The 21090-nt window shown below is 39.9% G+C and overlaps 1 protein-coding gene across 5 annotated transcripts in view; it reads right to left on the bottom strand.

Annotated features, from left to right (window-relative positions):
- ZNF638 (zinc finger protein 638) overlaps nt 1-21090 on the bottom strand; it is a 65230-nt gene that overhangs the window by 26791 nt on the left and 17349 nt on the right. For 4 of the 5 annotated variants that reach the window (XM_075040221.1, XM_075040310.1, XM_075040052.1 and 1 more), the window contains exons 2-10: nt 13388-15017; nt 6773-6834; nt 6452-6490; nt 4177-4484; nt 2381-2721; nt 1295-1441; nt 781-912; nt 376-434; nt 150-193 (exon numbers count right to left, since the gene is read on the bottom strand). In XM_075040221.1, coding sequence (XP_074896322.1) covers nt 150-193; nt 376-434; nt 781-912; nt 1295-1441; nt 2381-2721; nt 4177-4484; nt 6452-6490; nt 6773-6834; nt 13388-15017 — 2762 coding nt within the window. Of the gene's footprint in view, nt 1-149; nt 194-375; nt 435-780; nt 913-1294; nt 1442-2380; nt 2722-4176; nt 4485-6451; nt 6491-6772; nt 6835-13387; nt 15018-15844; nt 16623-21090 lie in introns of those variants that run through there. The other variant, XM_075040401.1, reaches the window with a different exon arrangement.

Below are 21090 nucleotides of genomic sequence, written 5' to 3'. Positions count from 1 at the left end.
AAAGTATAAACTAGACATTTTCTTGTAGCTCTCTGAACTTGCTTTCAGTTACTATTAAGAAAAGCACTCAGATAAAAACAAAGAAATGGGAACAAAGAAGGAAGGCAATAGCAGAGGTATCATCAGATAAAAGGTAACCAAAACTTCACCTGTAATAGATTTAGTTCTCTTGGTGGTGGTGTTCTGGTCTTTCCTATTGGGAGCAGGTGGGGGAAAAAAAAAAATAAAGAAAAATCAGGTTCAAAGACAATTGATGAATATCAAAACAGCTAAAAAAGCTCAAAAACAATAAAACACAAGAAACCAAACAGGTATGAACCCATTTGGTTTGCAGTGCTTTTCACTGAAACTAATGTATGGGATGGCAACACTTACTTTGTACTTGATGCAACTTTTTTAATATTCTGAGCCCTTTTTTTGATACTCATTTTGGCCTGAAATGGACAGAAAGAAGAACTTTTACTGCATAGTTTAAATTTTATATACAAGTGTGTGTGTATACATATATACGAATAGTATTAATTAAGTATAAATATATTAATATAGTGGTTATCTTTCACTTTGTTAAACTGATGCTATTCACAAATATCAAACTTAACAAGAAATATGGAAAACTGGAATTAGGAAGTGCATTTTCGTATTTTAGACTGCTGTTTAAGAAAAGGAAATTAAAAAACATATTAAAACTACTAAATCTGTTTTTCTGGAGTACATCAGGTTTTGGGGCAAAACACCAAGCTACACACAAAGTATCGCGTTGTTCACCACCAGGCTGCTCACCTGGCCAGGAGATGCTTTTGGCTTCTCTGCTACACTTATTTTTACCCGTTTCCCATTTACCAGCACTGGCACAGTTTCACCATATTTCACAGCTGCTATCACAGCTTCTTTGTAGTTCATTTCCAAGAAGGCCTAAAATAAATGGCACTTTCAGTCTTTATGTATATTACAGACACAAGATACAATTCGCTGCAATTTTTTCCTTAGAAAAATCTGCTTACGACAGAACTGCATGTAATTCTCTAAGTTCATGTGGAGTTTGATGAAAAAGTCCAGATTTCAGTATTATACAAAAGACATCCTACTTCCTTTAACATTTACAACTTAGGCAGCAAGCAAGAATTTATAAAGTTAACATTTCCATCTATTCCAAGATCACGTATGTGATCCTTATTGACAAACTGTTCAGGAAGTCTTAATCTATGCTCAGCTGAGGATCCAAATACTACACTTGTTCATCGCTTGACAATTTTTTTTGCATTCTGACACAAAAACATTCCAGAGGAAAACCTACCTCATTTCTAGAGCGAAGTACAATGAGATCACTAACTTTGCCAAATGGCTGAACAATTTTTTTAATATCTTGATCTGAAAAGCCATCATCCGGTAAATCAGATATTTGAAGGACTGTCCCACAACTCAGCAATTCCTCTCTCAACAGCTGCAAATTGAAAACAAAACAAAAATAAACACTTTCCAATTCAAGCCCAGCAAAAGGAAGAAAAAAGGATCTGCAATAAAAATTACTCCAAAGTAGACAGACCGCTTTGTTCACTGTGGTATTTTGAGGTTTTTGCTATTTAACACACGGACAGAGCCACAATTTTGTTGTTCTACTGCTCTGTCTCAATCTTCAGTTATTAGAAGACATGGCATAGGATTACCAAGTAACACAATACAATCTTTCTGTTTTTATCAGTTACTATAGATCTACATAATTCCAGTTGTCTGGGCTGTATGGGTAAGGAGCTGCACAATTCCACTACTTTCCTTTCAATACTATCTATTAGCTTTCAACAGCACTAGGCAATGTTCTCTTTGCTTATCATTTAGAGGCTAGAAACTACCAAGGACTACCAAGGACGACTGCACCTACTATAACTAAAATACAGTCTGGTTTCTAGGTGATGTTTCTAAGAGATCCAAACGGTCAGTATGGTGGACTAAGACAACACTGGCTTTAAGATCCTTCTTAACAGTAGTAAAGTTCTCTGCCTCATCTTTTTTGCTTGACAGGGCAAAATGAACACCTTCTGCCTCCTACCCTTTACTTTTATTTACACAGTAAGCTCCTCCACACAAAGCTCATCACTCACACTTCATACAAATAGTGCTCAGTAGAACAAGGACCCAAATTTAACGGACATTTCTTTCTGCTGTTGGAAAGCACTAGAGAGGTTTTCCTTCACATCTGTTAAAAAAACCTTTGCTGTATAAATTACCACACTTACTTGCAGCCAGCAAATCTTTGCATTAAGATGGCAGTATCTGTCGCACAGAATCAGCAAACAGAATGGTTAATCTTTCCACAAGTGATCCCCCTGAAATGAGATACTAACCAAATTCTTAAAATCACAGAGAAAAACATTAAGAAACTCACCCTATTATAAGAAGTAGGACGAGGTCCACTGGTTCCTGTGGATAAGTCTTCCTCATTCTCTTCCATTTCTTTGCTTTGGGGTAAATCATCAGTTTCGGGAGATGAAGAACTTGACCCAGGCAAAGAAGGCACATCTTTCTTTGAAGCCTTTGAAGAAACACTTGTTTTCAGTGGCTTCTTTGTATTTCCTGGCATCTTCCTTAAAAGTCCATGAGAGGGTGGTGATTTTCCTGATCCCGAAGATCCCTGCCCAGCTGCTTGAAGTGACTTATGTTTATTGAACTCTGCTACAAAGCCAGGTCCCAAACTTTTCACTACTGCCTCCAGAGCTGCCTTTCTGTCTGTGAGCGGAAGGGAAAACAAACTGTGTTTTGTTTGCTTGTTTTTAAAAGAAAACTTAGATATATAGCTGTTTAGTTTTCTACAGTTTCACTTTCACCACCCACTCCTGATTCAATCTTGAAACTCACTGAAGTTAGAGAACCTTAATTGCACTCCAGCAGAGACGGCTTATAAATAATAATAAACCTCTGTACTATTTTCACTATGCTGTTGTGTAACTTGACATTTCTAGTTAGACTAACATTGTGACACTGGCAATGATATCTACAAAAATCCTCATGGCTGGAGCAAAAGAATGACTCTTTACTTTTGTATGTCAGGGAACGTAAGAAAAGAAAAGCAGCCTTCAAGGCTTTGATCGTCCTCTCGCATACGGATACACAGCACTACTTACTACCTTGATGCCTTCTGCTAAATTTTGTACCCTTCTCTGTCTTGCTCTTTGTCCTACAGACTAATGTTTTGTTTTAAATTATTCTTAACAATCTGATACAACATTAATTTCCTGTATGCTTTCCTTGTGTGGAAAATTTATATTTTGGTTATTAATTGCCTCTTCCCCTCATTCTTCTACATTAAAATGGCTTGCATTTTACCCTTAAGAAGATCTCTTTGAAACTGCCTGTCCCTTCACAACATTTCACCTAGACTTCTTTCCCACAAGAGCTCAGTACCTCTGAATTATCTGGAAGCATAAAAACAACATAGCCACAGTATACAGATAAAAGAAAAAAATCAACCTTTTAAAATTCCTCTATTTTTTTCTGTTCAGAATTATAATAGAAACAAAAACTCCAAACAAACTGGTATTTCAGCCAGAGACTGAGCTCAAAATGAACTACATAGAATGACTGAGTTTACATAAAATTTCCTAGAACTGCAAACTGGAGGAAGTAAGCTGAATGGAGAGTCACAAAATGCTGCAACGAACTTCACTGTTACAAAGGATGTTTCATTGAAAGCCTTTCACATGCTATGCTCTTATCTCAACAAAATTATTTCAGAACACTATGCTTTCCTTGTAAATTACACTTCCATTCGATGCGCTTTCTGAGCATTGCATTTTCTTTCTCCTCATCTATACTGCCTTTGCAGAACTACCTTTTTGATGCTGCAGGAAGAACCACCTTCAGTTGTTTTCAATTCTTGACTATCCTTAAAAACTGGCTTAAAAACTGAGCACACTTGGAACAGACATTTGTTCAGCAGTTATTTGATACGATTAACCAATTCCTGACACTAGGTAAGGAACACTTCAGACCTTTTAAAATGCCCATTTTCTTCAAAGCATACTTCTCATAAAGCAACATCAAAAGGAAAAGTTGTTTTTAAAAACAGAATTTTGCTATGAAAAATGCCTAGGGGACAACTGGACAGATAAACCTCTTGAAATCAACTCAGTTTTCCTGAAATTGAAGGACGTTTCAATTTGGCAGTGTGTATCCACCCTTTACCTTGAGATCGGGTTGACCTCCTTGATGACCAATCATTACTGGAAGATCTCTGAGGTCGTGGACTAGTTCTCAGTGGATTTCTCGATCGCTGCGGTGACCTTGACCTGTGTCTGGGGCTAAGTCGTCGCATCTGCCGCGGGCTTCGACTTCTTGGCCTTGTTGGCCTGAAGCGGCCAGGGCTCCTGGATCTCGATCGTGATCGGCGAAGAGCATAGCTGGAGCCTGTGACCCTCGAACGTCTAGGACTGGGACTGGCAGAGTTGGAACGACGCTTTGGGGTCTGGTTTTCTTTTCTGTCACCAGCATTTCTAAGAGAATAAAGGCATATAATGAGTTTTGACAAGGTGGAAAAGAATAGTTAACACGAGTCTGCTGAAACAGTCTTTCTGCAAAAAAGAACCAAAACTGACAAAGTTTAGAGCCTAATTTGGTCACAAACATACTTTACATACTGGTAACACGTTTGCTATATGAATTTAGGATAGAAAGACAGAACTGAAAAGAAGCAAGTAGGAGAGAATAACCTGCATGGAACACGACAAAGCTGCAAAGAAAACTCTGAAGTTACAAGCTGCAGTGCTATGAAAAAATAACAGGAAGAGGAAAAGGATACATGAAAGAGTAATGAATTAGGATACTTTCCTTGCTTCTTCCAAATTTAGTTTGGAAGTAAGCAACCTTGAGACATTATGTCTGAAAGATTGGCTGAGACTGAAAGAATGATTTGAGAGGACTACATAAATATACATCCACTGCTTACTTATGCTACCTAGAGATGTCACACTGATGAAGAGCACAGAAAGAAATAATGGAGAAGAGATCCATGAGAGCAATAGTCCCTCTTAGAGACACGGAAAGTAGTCAGGCATAGGAAAACCCTGACAGGACAGATCACACGAGTAAAAGGGAAAACCTGGGAAATGCATAGAGTATATGCTTGAATGTCTTAACAAACCAGTGCAATTTATAAAAAGCGGAGACTGTGAAGTGATTTACCACAGTGGTAACAGTACATAGCAAGCTCATCGACCTTGCCCCAAGACTGCACCCAGCAGCTCTGCACATCTGTGATCACCGAGAGCCTACAGCTGTATTCTAACTCTCCCAGCTGGAGACATGCTGTCATCAGGAAGGATTTAAGAAAGCACCACCCTAAAAAATAGCTCTTGCCCCACCTGCAAGCACAGAAGATCTCTCATCCACAAAAAGTGCTATTAAACACTTCTCCAATTTATATAAGGTCCTCCAGCTAAGACCAGTTTCCTTTGCCTCAGTTGTATATAACATCAGCAACACTGGACAGCAATTTTAGTTTGAGGTTTTAAAATACAATTATTCTCCTCACAGAAGTTTATTTGCTTTATTTTTCTCTTTAAGGTTTTATTTCTCCTTGTTTATAACATGGAGAGACCTCAGATGTACTCTGCAAATTAACCTGACCTACATATTCAGCTTTGTAACACTTCCCCCACCACCCCCCAAAAAAAAAACCTGAACAGTTAGCTTCCCAGGAAGTATGTCTAATTAATGCAAAGTCACAGGAAAATCCAGAAAAAATTAAAGTCCTATTATTCCTATTTGTATGCAAGTCGAAATACTTACAAATATTGAACCAGTAAAATAATCCAATCTTGCTGAGATTCAAGTAGAATTAGTCCACAGGGTGTGTTTTTACAAAAAATTAAGAGTAAACAGCATAATTTTAAAGGACAGAAGAGACATGAGTTCATGAATTCCAGTGTTTTTTCAACTTGTGATCCCGTAGCTCCCCAAGGGATCTATGGACTGAAGAGTCTGTGAAATAAGAGCTAACACTAGCACGCCTGTTGTCAAACAGGTTCAAGTTGCAAACAAGAGTGGCTTAACTGGAAAAAAAGATTAAGTCTAAAAGTCAGAAATCACTTGCGCAGTTTAATCAGTGACCTAACACTGGTCAGTGTCACTCGGTTAATACTGTATCACATCCAATAACTTACGACTAACTGAAGCACAGTTAGAACAAAGGTTCAAGACGAGGTTGCTGACAGTATCAGTCTTCAGACAGTTCTACAGTTTACTCTCCCCCTTGTGAAAGAATTTTAGATACTATGCCACTTATATTGTTAAAGAAACTTAGGACAAAACCCACAAAAGCACCCCACACAATTTTATAACGAAAATATGACACCACTAACAGAGCTTGCCAGTGAGCAAAACAAGAAAATTAATTGCATTAATAACCACATGTTTATAATAGCAATAAATTAAAAACAACCTGTAATCAAAAAGCAGTTACCTCTTTGAGGAATGAGACTCAGGGTTCCAATCGGGGTATCTGTTAAATGTTAAAAATACAACCATCAGTGAAAAAGCTAAATTTGCCATCTGAGCACAATTTTTCCTTACGTGCAGTAGTTTTTACAGATAAACATTCCTGTTCAGGACTCCAGAAGCACCAAGTGTCAGTTCATCTTTTACCCTAATGGTCTAAAGCCAATTTAGAATAGCACTCAGATGCCAACAAACCTCATTAAGGAAATGTGACACACTTTCACACAACAGGCATGCACAGAAAACACTTTTTACACTAAGTGAACTTTTTAAACAGATTCCTTACTGTTGACGTAACTGGCGGCAGCTTTCAATGTGAGAAGGAGTGTTCTGATGCAGAATCCAGTCCTAATTGGAGAAAAGACATCCAGAGAAGTTTGATTAGCAAGTAAAACATTAGCATTTGGCCACAATTTCTGGTTACATGTTGTCATATTTTACCTTCCCATCAAATTTTGCCTAACAAATGATCTTGTGTCAAGGTCAAATTTCTCACTTAAAATTATTACTCTTTATGCAAAAGACTAAAATACTTTTTGATTATCAAACGCTGTTAAAGAACACAGAGAAATCTAAGTGGAAGTTGAACAAAATGCATTGTAAAAAATGAATCTGTTACTTCTAGCAACACACTGGGTTGTTGTCACCATGCTTCTAACGCAAAATGTTGATCCAATAGCTGGCTATATTAAAACAAAGAAAACTATTAGCAGTCTTCACAGATTGTCAGACTGATGAACACATACACAGCAAATTAAGCTAAATAAATCGGAGAACCCGACACAACATGGTATCTTTAAGTCAAATATCGTTTCTACAGAGGCATGACTTTTGATGCCTTAAGCTCAAATGTTACACCTAAAGGTCAGTCAAAAAGTCTGATGACATTTTTCACACACAAACATTGATTATTTTTTTTTTATATTTAAAAAAACCCTAGGAATAACTGATGGGTTAAGCATGAGACAAATCCAGAAGTACAATGCAAGCTCTCAATCTTGAAAATTACTTAAGCACAGGTTTAACTGTAAACACAGAATCAGTCCCAAGCAGGGGAAACTATGCCTGAAGACTTTATTCTAGTATTATTATTATGAAAGTAAACTGACCTGCTAGTGAAAACAACTGCTGTAGTCAGTTTGCTATTGAGGCGAAATATTACATGGGCTGTAGCTATAAGGTATCATATGTCATCAACGATCATTATTAAGCATCCTTAAAAAAACAACTTCTAGTTGGTTTAGTAATTTAAAATAGATAATAATGGCTGAATAATGCAACTCACAGGCAAGGGTTCATAAAATAATTTGCAGTTGTGAAATTACATATCACTTTTCCTAAGCGCATGCTGGTTTATAACACAAAAGATTATAAAATGCATAGTTGGCAGTATCAAACCCTCTTGTTTATTGACAAAAATGCTGAACATGCTGGTTAAAAGAAAAGTTCGTGATGGTTTACTCAAAGCCTATGAGGTGGAAGAATTAATGTGACCAGGGCACAGTTAGTTTTGTGCATTCTGGCAGCCCAGAGAACGTGGTGAAAACAGCTGTTCCTTGCACTTACACTATCAGCCTATCAACACTAAAATGTGCTACAAGACAGCTACCCAAACTATTTATACTCCACATAAAAAACCATGGGTTTTAAATAAATTAAAATACATTTTAAGCACAAGACTTATTATAATTTCCTGAAGAAACAGATATACTAGTTAACCAATCTCAGAGAGGCATTGAAAGATTTTACTAGCTGTGTTCATAAAAACATTCTAACTGTTCAACTAAAGTCAGAAAAATATTACTCAGAAGACCCTCTGCATTAGTCTCACTAAATGAACCAGAGCATATTAAGAGTGGAAGAGCAGACTGATAAAACAACTTGCAGCTGTAGAACTGCATGCACAGTGAATACACAGCATGCACACAAGAGCAGGCAATTCACGGTTATACACTTTTTTCTTAATAACATGCCATTACTATGCAATCCCATTCTTAAGAATGCGATTTTTCTGGAGTCCTAAAGTTAGACAGGAAAAATAAAAACTATTCTTCAAGGGCTAAAACAAATTAGCTTGTGAAAAATGAAAGGAAATTGGGCTTCAAGTATCCCACTTCGTGGTCCCAAACGAAGAAAGTGCACACAGTGTCTGCAAGGGCCGAGGGAGGCCATTTTGCTTCCAAGTGACTTTAGCTACCCGTCCAACAAGCATTAACGAGACTGGCAGGCCTACAAAGAGATATTCTCCTCCCTAACAAACACAACGTTCTTCTCTTCTTCAAGTCTTCATTATGCCAATGCCCTCTTGCATTTCATAGAACTACAGGAGTCTCAATTTATGTATATTCCTCCTCTTTGATTAATTCCTTGCCCTTCTCCGTCTTCAGAAATATTCCACTCCCTCTGGCAAGTCTGACTCCAGAGGCGGATCCTTCCCCGCAAAGGACAGGACCCCTTCCCAGCACAAGCACTCCATCACATCCTGCTAAGAGTAAGAACTTGCAGCCAGTTTCTTAGAGCAGCAGCACTGCTGCTGCACAACCCGACATCCAATTTATCAAATTCTGTGCCACTGGTAAATCTCCTCTTACTTGTGGATCACCACCAAAAAGGTCCTGAAGCAGAAGCTGCCAGAGCATAGTGTCTCCAGTCTCCAAACTCGCGTCTTCTGCCAACAGTAAGATAGTAATACACAGGGATAGTACCTGCACTTGCTTGTGTTAGTTTCACAGCAAGGTATTCTGTAGAAAAACTAGGAATAAAATGGAGTACACCCCATTTTGTCCCCTTACTTCAGCAAAGGAATCGTAAGTGCAATGAGTCTCCATGACTTCCAACAATTTAAAGCCCAAGAAGAAATCACCCTCACTTTAAATCTATTTAAGCTAGCAAACAAAAATTGTAATACACGGTAAATACGATCCCTCATGCTGGCAATATTGCAGATCTACTTTGTTCCAAAAGTGACATGTGTTTGAAGACAGAGAAATCACACTTTATTATTCCAATACATGCACCGTTTCAAGTTGAAATGAAGCTGCTTTGTGAAGCATTCATAAAATGTTTCAATATGTTGGGGGTTTTGTAAATGTATTTGAAAGAAGACAACACTGAGAGGGGGATTCCATCTAACCAAGGGCAAAAATGGGCACTCCTCCATGAAAAAATGTTGCAGGACACAAACGTGCAAATTTTTGCAAACACCTTCTAGATCAGCAAGTCACCTTAGCGTCAATTAATTTTCCAAATTCATGTTTTAAAGCTCAAAAAGCCCACCTTTCTTGAGTATACCTTTTCTTATAACACAGTATTGTGTACAGCCATCTCCGACAACACCACAAAAACCTTCCTAACACAAGATAAAAACAAAGACAAATCTTACACATTTCTGATGCCACTCCAGTAACAACTAGCTTTCAAGTCCATGGTAATCCTAATTTAGCACAAACCCACAGTATTTTAGAAAGCTAAATAGTCTGTTAGAGAGCTGATACCTGACGGAAGGACCACAGATAGCCAAGTATGAAGTTGCACCGTTGATTCAAGAGGCAGGACTTCTCCCAGTTCACCTCTGAACAAGTATCTCAGCAAGACCCAACTGAGGTGGCTGAAGGCATCGTCAAATAATTGAGGATCCCACCACCTATTGCTAAAGATCCAGTGAACAGTTTTGATAGGAAAAGAAATGCTGAACAGTCTTTCCAAAGTCTATTGCATGAAACAGCTGAAGTATTCTTCACACTCAGCCCTGGACTCTAGGCAGCTTATCATGCAGCTGCTGACCTGCCATGTATCACTGCACATGAGGATTATCCATATGCCTTACAGAAAAGTTTCAAAGCTTAAAAAAAAAAAAAAATCTTTTTCATGGACAAATCTACAATAGCTATGCCATGCAGATGGAAGATATTTCAACTCTTGACTTCTGAACAGTTTATTAGCAAAAAAAACCAACCTTCAAATATATATAAATAGTTGCATAGAAGAGGTGTTCACGATTCTTTTCAGATTACAGAAGAACTAGAAAATACATTTACTTGCTTAGCTGTATGACAAAACAGAACTTTTGGTATACTGCAGACGTCTCAAGGCCATCTTCAGCTTTGATTTCATCAGACCTCATTAATTAAGCAAGTTAGATACTTAAGAAGAGAGATCTATGGGGAGAACTGATCGGATGCTTAGGGGAATAGCAGAAGCATTTCTCACTCCAAGCCAAACTCAGCAAAGGTTTCACTGTGTTTATGGGACAGCCAAATTGAAAGAACAAGGGGGATACAGTTCAGATGATACAAATACAAAGTTTTAGCCACTAACAGGAACTGTAGCTTCAAAGGCAGACTGACTCTCCAGGAGCAGGAGTTGGGTCTCACATCCAGCCACCAAATCTTGCCATTTTAATAAACTAATGCCAGATAACACACTTGAATTCTCTTCCAATAGGCAATGCAGATTCTGCTTCAACAAAATGAATCCTAGATGAGTTTCTACTTCAGTACAAGACTGGATTAAAAAAATCTATGAAAAAGACAGCTCCCCACCATGAATAATCTGAACTTGAAATCCATCATTTTAACATTATTGAAACTTTGTTTTTCAGATATCCAGTATCTTCAAAAGCATTGGATAAAGAGAAGGTTTTCCTCATTCAGTCTCTTTCATCATCTTCATCCATTCTTGTTTCACGTTATCTGCTTTGCTTGCCTACTTTCTTTCCAATTTGCCACATTACAAAGACATCTCTTTGTAACACAGCATTCTTAAACTGCTTGTTACAACTTGGTACTACACACCACAAATCATCATGTCTAATCACGTTGACCTAAAAACAGCTCTGAAGATCGAGTTCATCTTACAGGCGTGCTGGGGAGACAAAGGTCCATCTAGCTTACCTAGCACCTCTTCTGCCGTGGCATGCAACAGAGGGTGGCTAGGGAGGTAAATAACAAAACAGAGCTTCTTCCCCAGAAAACACCTCCAGCCTCCAGCTACCTGCTCATCAAGGACTTCTTGAGCCATCGGATGGTCTTTCCCACAGTCTCTGAAGGATTTTCTTCCATGAACTTGTTCAGTTATTTTTCAACTAAGATTTCACAACATTGTGGCAAACAATCTATGCTCTGTATGAAACACCCATTCCCTGGTGCAAGTCATACCACACATGACTATCCATTTCTACTATACCATTTCCCCATCACTTCTCTTTCAGTTTGAAGGTGCCGTTTCATATGCTTCCTCTGTAACACTTAGCACAACTTTAAAGACAAAAAACTGAATGCCTAGGTCATCTTTAACCATGCAACTGAGACAAAGAAAACAACGTTATTTGTAAAACCAAACTGTAAAACTGAAAGGAATTCTTCATTCTTTAGAATTCACAAATACACAAGACTAACATTTCTTGAACAAACTTTTATTTTTTGCAGTAAGGAAAAAAACCTGACTCTTCCGGTTATTTTGCAACACTGTTGTCTAAACATGGCTTGCCCCACAAGATCTCAAAATAGTCTGAGCTGCCTACGCGGCAGCAGGTGTACATAAAGAAAAAAAACCACTATACAAAATAAAGTTAATACATGCCAGAGCTAGAAGCAGCCATGACAGGGAGAAAAGGTTGCGTAGCTGCAGTCAAATCAGGATGTCTGGAGAACACATGCTACACTGTAGTGCCATTAGGACAAGTAGTTACAACCCTTGATCTCCCCAGAAAACTTCATAGCTAATTTGTCAAGAAGTATTTTTAGTAATAACATTTGCTTCATTTTAGAAAGCACCAGTAAGCAGGCTACTGAATAATTCACATTTAAACAGATTACACTTTTCCAAAATGCTTCATCCATTTATTAACACAAACCAAAATTTGTTGCCCTGTTCAATTTTACACATTTTTATTTTAAATCAGACTTCCCTTTAAGTTTTCAAGTCTGCCCAAACAGCTGCACCTCTCCCTGGCCTTCAGTGCTTCCAGTGTAAAAGTACTTGAAAATTTATTTTTACTCTGAAGCCCCTAATGCAGCTGTCACCATCTTCACTATTCATTCAGCTTTTTTAATACACAGCACAAATAATGCCTAGCAATCTTGCATGATTCTGCCAAATTGCAAAAAAGCACTCCCCCACGGGCTTTCCACACATTTGTTGAGGACTATTTAAAATTTAAACACATGAAACTAATAACGAATTATTCAATTTTTTAAATTACGTTCACCTGTGGTTTTGACATATTAAGCCTAGGTCTTTCAAGAAAAATCCACAGCTTTCAGAATGCTTTTCTCTCTCCCAGTATTCCCCAGTTCCTTCCTTTTCTTCCTTCAAGAGCTGAAACTGTTATTTGCTTCATAGCTGAAAGCTCAGTCAGATGAAAGAAAGCATTTTGTGTGTCCCTCAGAGCTAGTCTTCAGTCTCTGGAACAGTCAATGTCACACAGACCACGTTTGAAAGATTAAATTTTCACAGATAAATAGGCTGCTTTGTTTTAATGCAGACTTTGCAGGGCTGAATACATGAACATCTCATCTACCCTACTGAGATTCAGCACACAATTTTTGCACACATTTTAGTCACCCAGATTACATTAGTATTTTACTCCACTGATAAAGGCTTTGTTTTGTCATTTGAAACCCACTGCAGAAGACATAAATAATTTTTAATATTAAAAAAATATTAAAAAAATCAATGTGCATGGCAACTTTGAAATGCAATTTGGAACAGAACACGCTGTGCAGCAGTTACAATAATTTACTAGCACAGTTTCTAGTATTTTGAAATTTGCATGTAAGCACTCAAACTGGCGAACAGCATCACAATTCATTTAATGCACAGTAAAAAATTAGTTCATAAACAGTGCAGCAGGTAAGATGCCGAGTACAAGTTTATGCAATAATCTTTGAAAGACACTCACCTTCATATGAGTGCATTCAATGTTACACAGAGAACACATATGTGGAAATATTCTTGGAGATGTAGCATAGTAGTCATTCATCATTGATGGAGTGGGCAATCTTTTTATCTTCTGGGCATCAGACTGCGGAAACACTGGAAGCCATGATGCTTTCACAATACCAAAAGGAGATTTAATTGGCCCCTCAGCCTGTGTCTGGAAGGTCTTCTGTCCTGCTCCCGAGCTGCTCTGGGCATTAGACTGGCTCGTCCCAGATTCATGCTGAGCTCTTTCATGGCGGCTTATAGCTGCAAGAAGTCCAGCTGAAAAGGGTGGGTGGGTCATCGGTGGCATTACGTGCTGGGTGATAGACTGCTGGACAAGAGGTGGCATGACAGGTGGCATTATGGGCTGTGCCAAGGGTGGCATTATAGGTGGCATCATAAGTGGCAGGACAGGCGGTATTGCAGGCTGTATTGCAGGCTGGGATACAGGTTTCACCACAGGGAGTCCAGTGGGTGTTACACACAATCCGGACACCTTTCCCGTAGTCTCAGCTGGAAAAAACGATTGAGTATTTGAGGAATCATTCTGGAACCCTGTCGGTTTTATTGTATCTTCAACTGGAAACACTGGATTACACGTCACGCTAGATGGCGGGACACTCATTGACATATTCTGCTCTCGTTGGAAGTCTTCCCTGTTCTCTCCACTCGATGCTTCAGGATTATAGACACGTGCTTTGAGAGGATCTTCAGTCAGCACTTCAGGATTATAAGCATGCACTTCAAGAGGATCTTCAGTGTAACCGTATTTGCTTGCATGCCCATAATCAATCACTTTACTCTTGACTGCTGCACCACTCGTACCACCAATCGTTTCTTCTCCTCGGCTCTGAGTATGTAAACCAGACAGAGACTGACCCATCTTACGAATCCGTATCTCTCTCAAGATTAGCGGCATGTTTTCAGGTGTTAACTGATCATCTGGATAGCGACTGAGTTCCTCCAAATCTTCATTAGACAGCCCAAAACTCGCTAAGATACTGGAAGCACTTTCTGGTGTGTAGCGGTTCTGGGCATTTGAATTCTGCTCTGAGATCTGTGCCGAAGCAGATGGCTTTTGACCGGTTGTCCCAGCTGTGCACGGGCTACTATCCCAGTGACTTGTGCGAGGCTCTCCCTTCTGTTCCTGGTGTAGGTTTGTCTTCTCTTTTACCTTCCTCGGATCAGGCCTGTGCAGAGTTACCCGAACGTTTATCCTCTGTGAACCCGTCCACTGAAATGTTTCCTGTCCTGAAAATCTTTGTGACATTCCTTGAGGTGTTCCAGGTGCAGGCTTTCTCTGAAGACCTGCTGCACCTCCGCCCCTAAAGGATCCTGGAGGCTTTGTGCCAGATGGGTTAGGTCCTCTCGGCCTCTGAGGTAAAGTTCCTCTAGGGCTAAACATTGTGCTTTTCAGAAATGCCTGATTTAACCAAGCATAAGGAGGTGCAGAACTGTTGGTAGCAACTGAGGTCAATTGCTGAAGAGCCAACTGTGTCTTAATTTGTGCAAGCTGTAAAGGAGGAGGGCCCAACAGAAGTGGGCTTGCAATGCCAAGGTTCAAGGAATTCACAAGTGGTGCGAAACTTTCCAAGAATAACACAAAGCTGAAAGTTAAAAGACAAGTATTAGATTATTTTATCTTTTCACCTACTTTACGCAGTGGATTCTATAACCAGTGAGAAAAACAACTGAAGTCACAAAACAGTATTTTAGTGACAGTTTAAGTGGTACTTTTGAATTCAGAATTTCGTTGCACAAAAGCATTTTCTTTCACTGCATAAAATCTTAATATGCAGTGAATAGATAACAGATAACTAAGTAAATGAGCTTTACTCAACAAGTTCAATGTCACAGATAACACACCTAGTGATGACACTCTTTGAACAGCATTTTTTAAAATGTAGTATTTCAGTTCTTAATGACAACATAGTTTGGATTTATTTACAATTAGAGCTATTTTATGAGCAATAAGCCAAAGTATTAAAACCCTCCCCAAATGTTGATGAGGCATGAATTGTAAGTGAAACCATTATGTAGAGAATTCAAAACAGATAGAACTTGGATGTCAAGTCACTGTGGAATTGAGCTGAAGACAGCAGAACAGTTTTCAGGAGGGACACTCCCATGACCACTCTCATGGGTAAACTACTGTACCCTTAAAGTATTCAAAGGGTGTGACAACATTTGAATTCTGTGGCTAGAAAATTCCATTTCCCAGATGTTAAAGGCAAGACCTTATATTGAAACAACTTTAACCAGAACATGTAAAATCATACAGAAACTGAAACCATCTACATACAAGCATAAAAAAAAGCACAATGGCAGTGAAAACTGCCATCTTTTATTTCAGCTGAAACCACTGAGAACTCAATCCTATAAGGTAGTAAAAGAATGTAGAAATACAGGTAGAATAAGACAAAGTGATGCTCACCCTAACGAAAAATGAAATACCACAGTGTTCTGGAAATGCATTCTTGTAGCATACTCAAAGCAAGGTGCCTCATCTGCCCAGTTCTGCCTGCACTCCAAAAATGCAGAATCAGCACAGTCACAAGGATCCCAAGAAGTCCTCACTGCACTCCCGTGTCAATCTGCTGTCTCCCGAAACTGGATAACCTGCTCTTTTCATTCTTCTTGTAGCAATACATTAGGTTTGAATGCGTTTTACTAGCAGATTTTCACTAAGCGTAACTATAATAGGGCTTGCAGACATTCCTAGTTGTTTCTGAACTTGCATGCTGTATTTCTGCAGTGTTGAGGTTCTTGTCTCACCAACACTAACTCCATCACAGGTTTTGTTTTCAAATCTCCAAACAAAAGTTTTTCAAGTAAACGGAAGTGCCTCTCTCATGTTTGTCATCTCTAAGGACTGAAGTTCTGAAGCTTGAGAACTGCAACTCCAAAAATAAAAATTACATGCAGCTACAGCTTGAAAGAGGTGAACCATGTACAATCTGCAGGAGAGTCAGATTTTACAGCTGAATTCCTATATAACTTGTTACTATCTGTATGTTAAGCATTCTTTTTAAGTTCTATTAGCAATTATTCGATTTTAATTAAGTACAAACTGAAGTCAGGCCAAGGAGAAACAGTAGCTACAGAAGCATTAATCATATCTCTTCTCCATTACAAAAACATAGGAAGCAATAATAAAGAAAAGATTCCCACCAGACAACAATCCCGGAACTCTGGCCTCTCATCCAAGACTCCTTACCCAATATCCCTCCTCCCTCAACAAATTAAATCATGTTTAAACAGTAACTGCATGTCAGGCCAAATTTGTTCAAGACAGTTTCAAAATAGACTAATAAGCAAACATCCACAAAGTATTCTCTTGCCTTTCAGTTTTGCTGTTCTCTGGAACTCTCATTACTGGAGGGCAAAAAAACCTCTCAGCACATTAATTTGGAAAGTAGCTGGAGAGAGAACAGTATCAATCAAAGCCACCCATAACAAGTACGAATATATAAATAGAGCACATTTTAAAAATAAGCATGTTGGTTTGCAAACTGCGCCTTAATTCAGTGGATTAGGACTCTCCCTGGGGATCTGTTCAGGAGTGTGCTAGCTTCAGCTGGGATAGAGTTAATTTTTTTCACAGTTGCTGGTACAGTGTTGTGTTTTGGATTTAGGATGAGAATAATGTTGATACACAGCTGTTTTAGTTGTTGCTGAGCAGTGCTCACACAGAGTCAAGGCCTTTTCTGCTCCTCATCCCACCCTACCCCACCAGCGAGGAGGCTGGGGGGGGGGCACAAGAAGCTGGGGGGGGGACAGCTGGGATAGCTGACCCAAACTGACCCAAGGGATATCCCAGACCATAGGACGTCATGCTCAGCATAGAAAGCTGGGGGAAGAAGAAGGAAGGGGGTGGACGTTCAGAGTGGTGGCGTTTGTCTTCCCAAGTCACCGCTATGCGTGATGGAGCCGTTTTCCTGGAGATAGTTGAAAACCTGCCTGCCAGTGGGAAGCAGGGAATTAATTCCTTGTTTTGCTTTACCTATTAAACTGTCTTTATCTCAGCCCATGAGTTTTCTCACTTTTACTCTTCCGATTCTCTCCCCCATCCCGCTGGGGGGGAGTGAGCAAGTGGCAGTGCGGGGCTTAGTTGCCAGCTAGGGCTAAACCACAACAGTTTTAGCAACAGTACTCCAAAACGAGGAAAAAAAATCTTCCATTTTGGATACTAAAAACATAAAGAACAGAGGTCCAATATCCTGTGTTCAACAGTAACCAATACCTGATGCTACAGACCACGCTACAAGTTAATGTACTTTCTCCTAAATCCAAAGTTTGTAATGTCATTTTACCCGAGATGTTAATTAAGCAAAATAGAGACTTCTCAGAATAGACGAACAAAATGCTGCAATCTGTTCAGGACATGGTAATACTGGGCCTGCTAACTTATGCCCCAAAAATGTTAAAAAACAAACAGCCTCAGAAGTAGATGCTCCTTAACAAATAGGACCACGAAAGCCACTTTCTCAGCCACTGCGGTGTTGGAAGACACACATCAAAAACAGTCTCTTCAGGTAAGCAGAAGAGACATAGCACTAGCATTTAAAACTATCTTCCTGGGACAGGAAAATAAGAGAACAGATACTAAGAATTTCTCTCTCAAACTAAAACTGTTAGGTTCTCCATCAATATTAATAATTGAAGAAATACAAAAGACAGTTTTGTGATTTCTGTGATCAAAAGGCTAGTTCATGAAAGAATTCAAAACAGAAGTACAAAGTAACATTAAAGCAAGGTTTTAAGTGTCATCTATATTTGTGCTGCACAGCCCTTAATGACTCTGAAACCCATCTGCAGTAAAACATTGAGGACTCTACTCAGACCCACAAAAACACAAATATATTTGAGCACATCTAAGACATTAGTTTCCTCATCACCTGGTCCTATCTACATCTGAAATTGAAGGGAGTAGAGGCCAAACAGTTAAACTGCATTCCTCCCCTGTGGAAGTCCTATGCTCAAATCCTCTTCCGACATCCAGTCAAGTGTTGTACAACAAAGAGGGTGCAACGAAGCCTTAATCAGCTGAGTCTCATGACTGACCTTTTCAAAAGAAATGCTGGAAATGACAGTTGGAAGATAAAGTGATGCCAAGACTAAGGAAACAATGGTCTGGACTTTTAAGGCTAGACTCTCACCTTCCTCTTCAGAAGAAGCTTTGTTTGGGGTGTGTCTGTGATCCTCTAGACTGCTTTTTCTGGTGCAGTGACATCCTGACTAGTCTTATAGCAGTGACCAAGCACATTGCTGATGCTTCATCATAAGTGAATGAAAAATAGGTGGAATTCCCCAAAGACCATTATCCTCACCTGACTCCTGGAAAAGGTAGTCCCTGTAGTGCACATAAAAAATATGTGAGGGAAGACGATCTGGGTTACCCCTGCCTCAGGCAAAGGTAAACCCATTCAAGGGACTGCTTTTGTTCAAGGACCTGGGTGCTCTTGGTGGATGATGCAGAAGGATGGGGAAGTCCAATGTGTGCCTCAAGGGGGTTTGATTTTAGGTGAGACTAGCCAATGAATTGAATTGTATGATGTTAATTGCTATATAACCCTGCCACTGTATGTCATCATTACTATAATTGTTATATGCTCTATCAATGGTTTTACAGTCAGAATCACTTAGATCAAGCAAGAATGAACTTTGATAAAATTGAGCAAAGTGCAGTAGTGATGGAACCAAACTGACTTCAGCATGCAACAATCCAACATTGCACACCATCCTCCTGCTGCGCCCAATGTCACCTGCCCGCCGCACCACACCAAAGCCCAACCCTGATCTGCCAACGACCGAGTGGACTTTGCACCATCCCTCCTGCCCACAAAGACTGGTATGACAGATGGAGCCCAAAGTTGGGGAATAAATGAACTCAACAGACATTTTATAGAGATGGCCTGTAGACTAAGGGAATGATATCTCTCAACAGGAAAGGTAATGGTGATTAATTAGGATGCATTGGAAGGTACGGGACCTGAGCATGATGTAAACAGTATAGAATAAGGGGTGGATACTGTCCTGGTCTCAGCTGGAAGAGAGTTAATTTTCTTTCTAGTAGCTGGTATAGTGTTATGTTCTGGATTTAGTATGAGAAGAATGTTGATAACACACTGATGTTTGCAGTTCTTGCTAAGTAGTGTTTAGACTGTCAAGGATTTTTCAGCTTCTCACGCCCAGCCAGCAAGAAGGCTGGAGGGGCACAAGAAGTTGGGAGGGGACACAGCCAGGGCAGCTGACCCAAACTGGCCAAATAAGTATTCCATACCATGTGATGTCACGCCCAGTATATAAACTGGGGGCAGCTGGCCCGGGCGGGTGGATCACTGCTCGGGAACTAAGTGGGCATCGGTCAGTGACTGATGAGCAATTGCACTGTGCATCACTTGTTTTGTATATTCCAACTCTATTATTATTATTATTGTTATTTTCTTCCTTTCTGTTCTATTAAGCTGTTTTCACCTCAACCCATGATTTTGGGGCGGGGGGGTTTCCCCCGATTCTCTCCCCCATCCCACTGGCTGAGGTGGAGTGAGTAAGCAGCTGCATGGTGCTGAGCTGCTGGCTGGGTTAAACCACAACACCCTCTCTCCCTCTAACCTTCCTCCCTCCCCAGAGGTCCAGCTGCCTGTGTTTCAAGGATCCAAGGTCCACCTCTGGTGCAGCCCAGCTGCATAACCTTGGCCAGGCTGCTGAGAAAACTGTTAGAGCTGTAGGAAAGACTTCTGATGAAATCTGTAGAGAGAGTTAAAAAGGGGGGAGGGGGATTACAGGCAGAGACAGACAGGTGCCATTTGCAACTCAAGGATTCAATACGAAAAACACCAACTGAGAATAGTAAAAAAAATCCTAAAGAAAAAAAACAAACAGGGAGGCAGTATTGCTGGATGGATGACATCAGTGAATGACAGCAACCTAACAACACCGAGGAGCCATTTCAGGGAGCAGCAAGGTCTTCTGTTCCCAATGCCCATCTGGTCAGCAAACATCCTTTGGCTGTCCTACTGCAGGCTGCAAGCATGCTAATGCTTAGACTAGCAGTCTGCTAAATCCCACCAGCCTCAGTGGATGTTTAGCAATAAATAATTGGTTTGCATTTTTTAACTCTCTGTAGCTGGCTTGCAGAGTCTTTGTGCAAGGCTAAAGCCACCTAACCAACAAAGTGGACAATTCGCTAAACCAATCTGGAGGCAAGCCAACAAAAATATGTAGAAAACTCCTCTCTCTTACAGTTACAGGAAGTGACTGTCAAAAGCAGTCACTAGCAGATACTAGCAGATCTGAAGCAAATACAAGAAGTCCTGCAAGTGGAAAAAGGGAAATGCAGCACTGACCAGCAATATCGCTGAGTTCAAGCTTTTTATGTCGAAGGTGAAAAAAATGGTACCTACATCACAAAGCTGTACCATTTCAGTGGTCAGCAGTCTATCAACAACAGAAACACCTTTAAGTCAGCAGTGCAGTACAAAAATCAATCAAAAAGACAACAATGGCAAGCCCAGGAACCCCAGAAGGATCACACTGTTTGCACTGACAGCAATGTGCCTTTAAACGTGCAGAGGGCTGACCCCAGCCAGCAGCCAAGCACCCATCCCCCCCTGCTCAGCGGGACAGGGAGAGGAAAAGTGATAAAGCTCATGGGATGAGATAGAAATGGTATGAAAT

The sequence above is a fragment of the Buteo buteo genome, chromosome 1 (assembly GCF_964188355.1).
Source record: "Buteo buteo chromosome 1, bButBut1.hap1.1, whole genome shotgun sequence".
NCBI lineage: Eukaryota > Metazoa > Chordata > Aves > Accipitriformes > Accipitridae > Buteo > Buteo buteo.
This window is presented reverse-complemented; position numbering and strand designations above follow the sequence as displayed.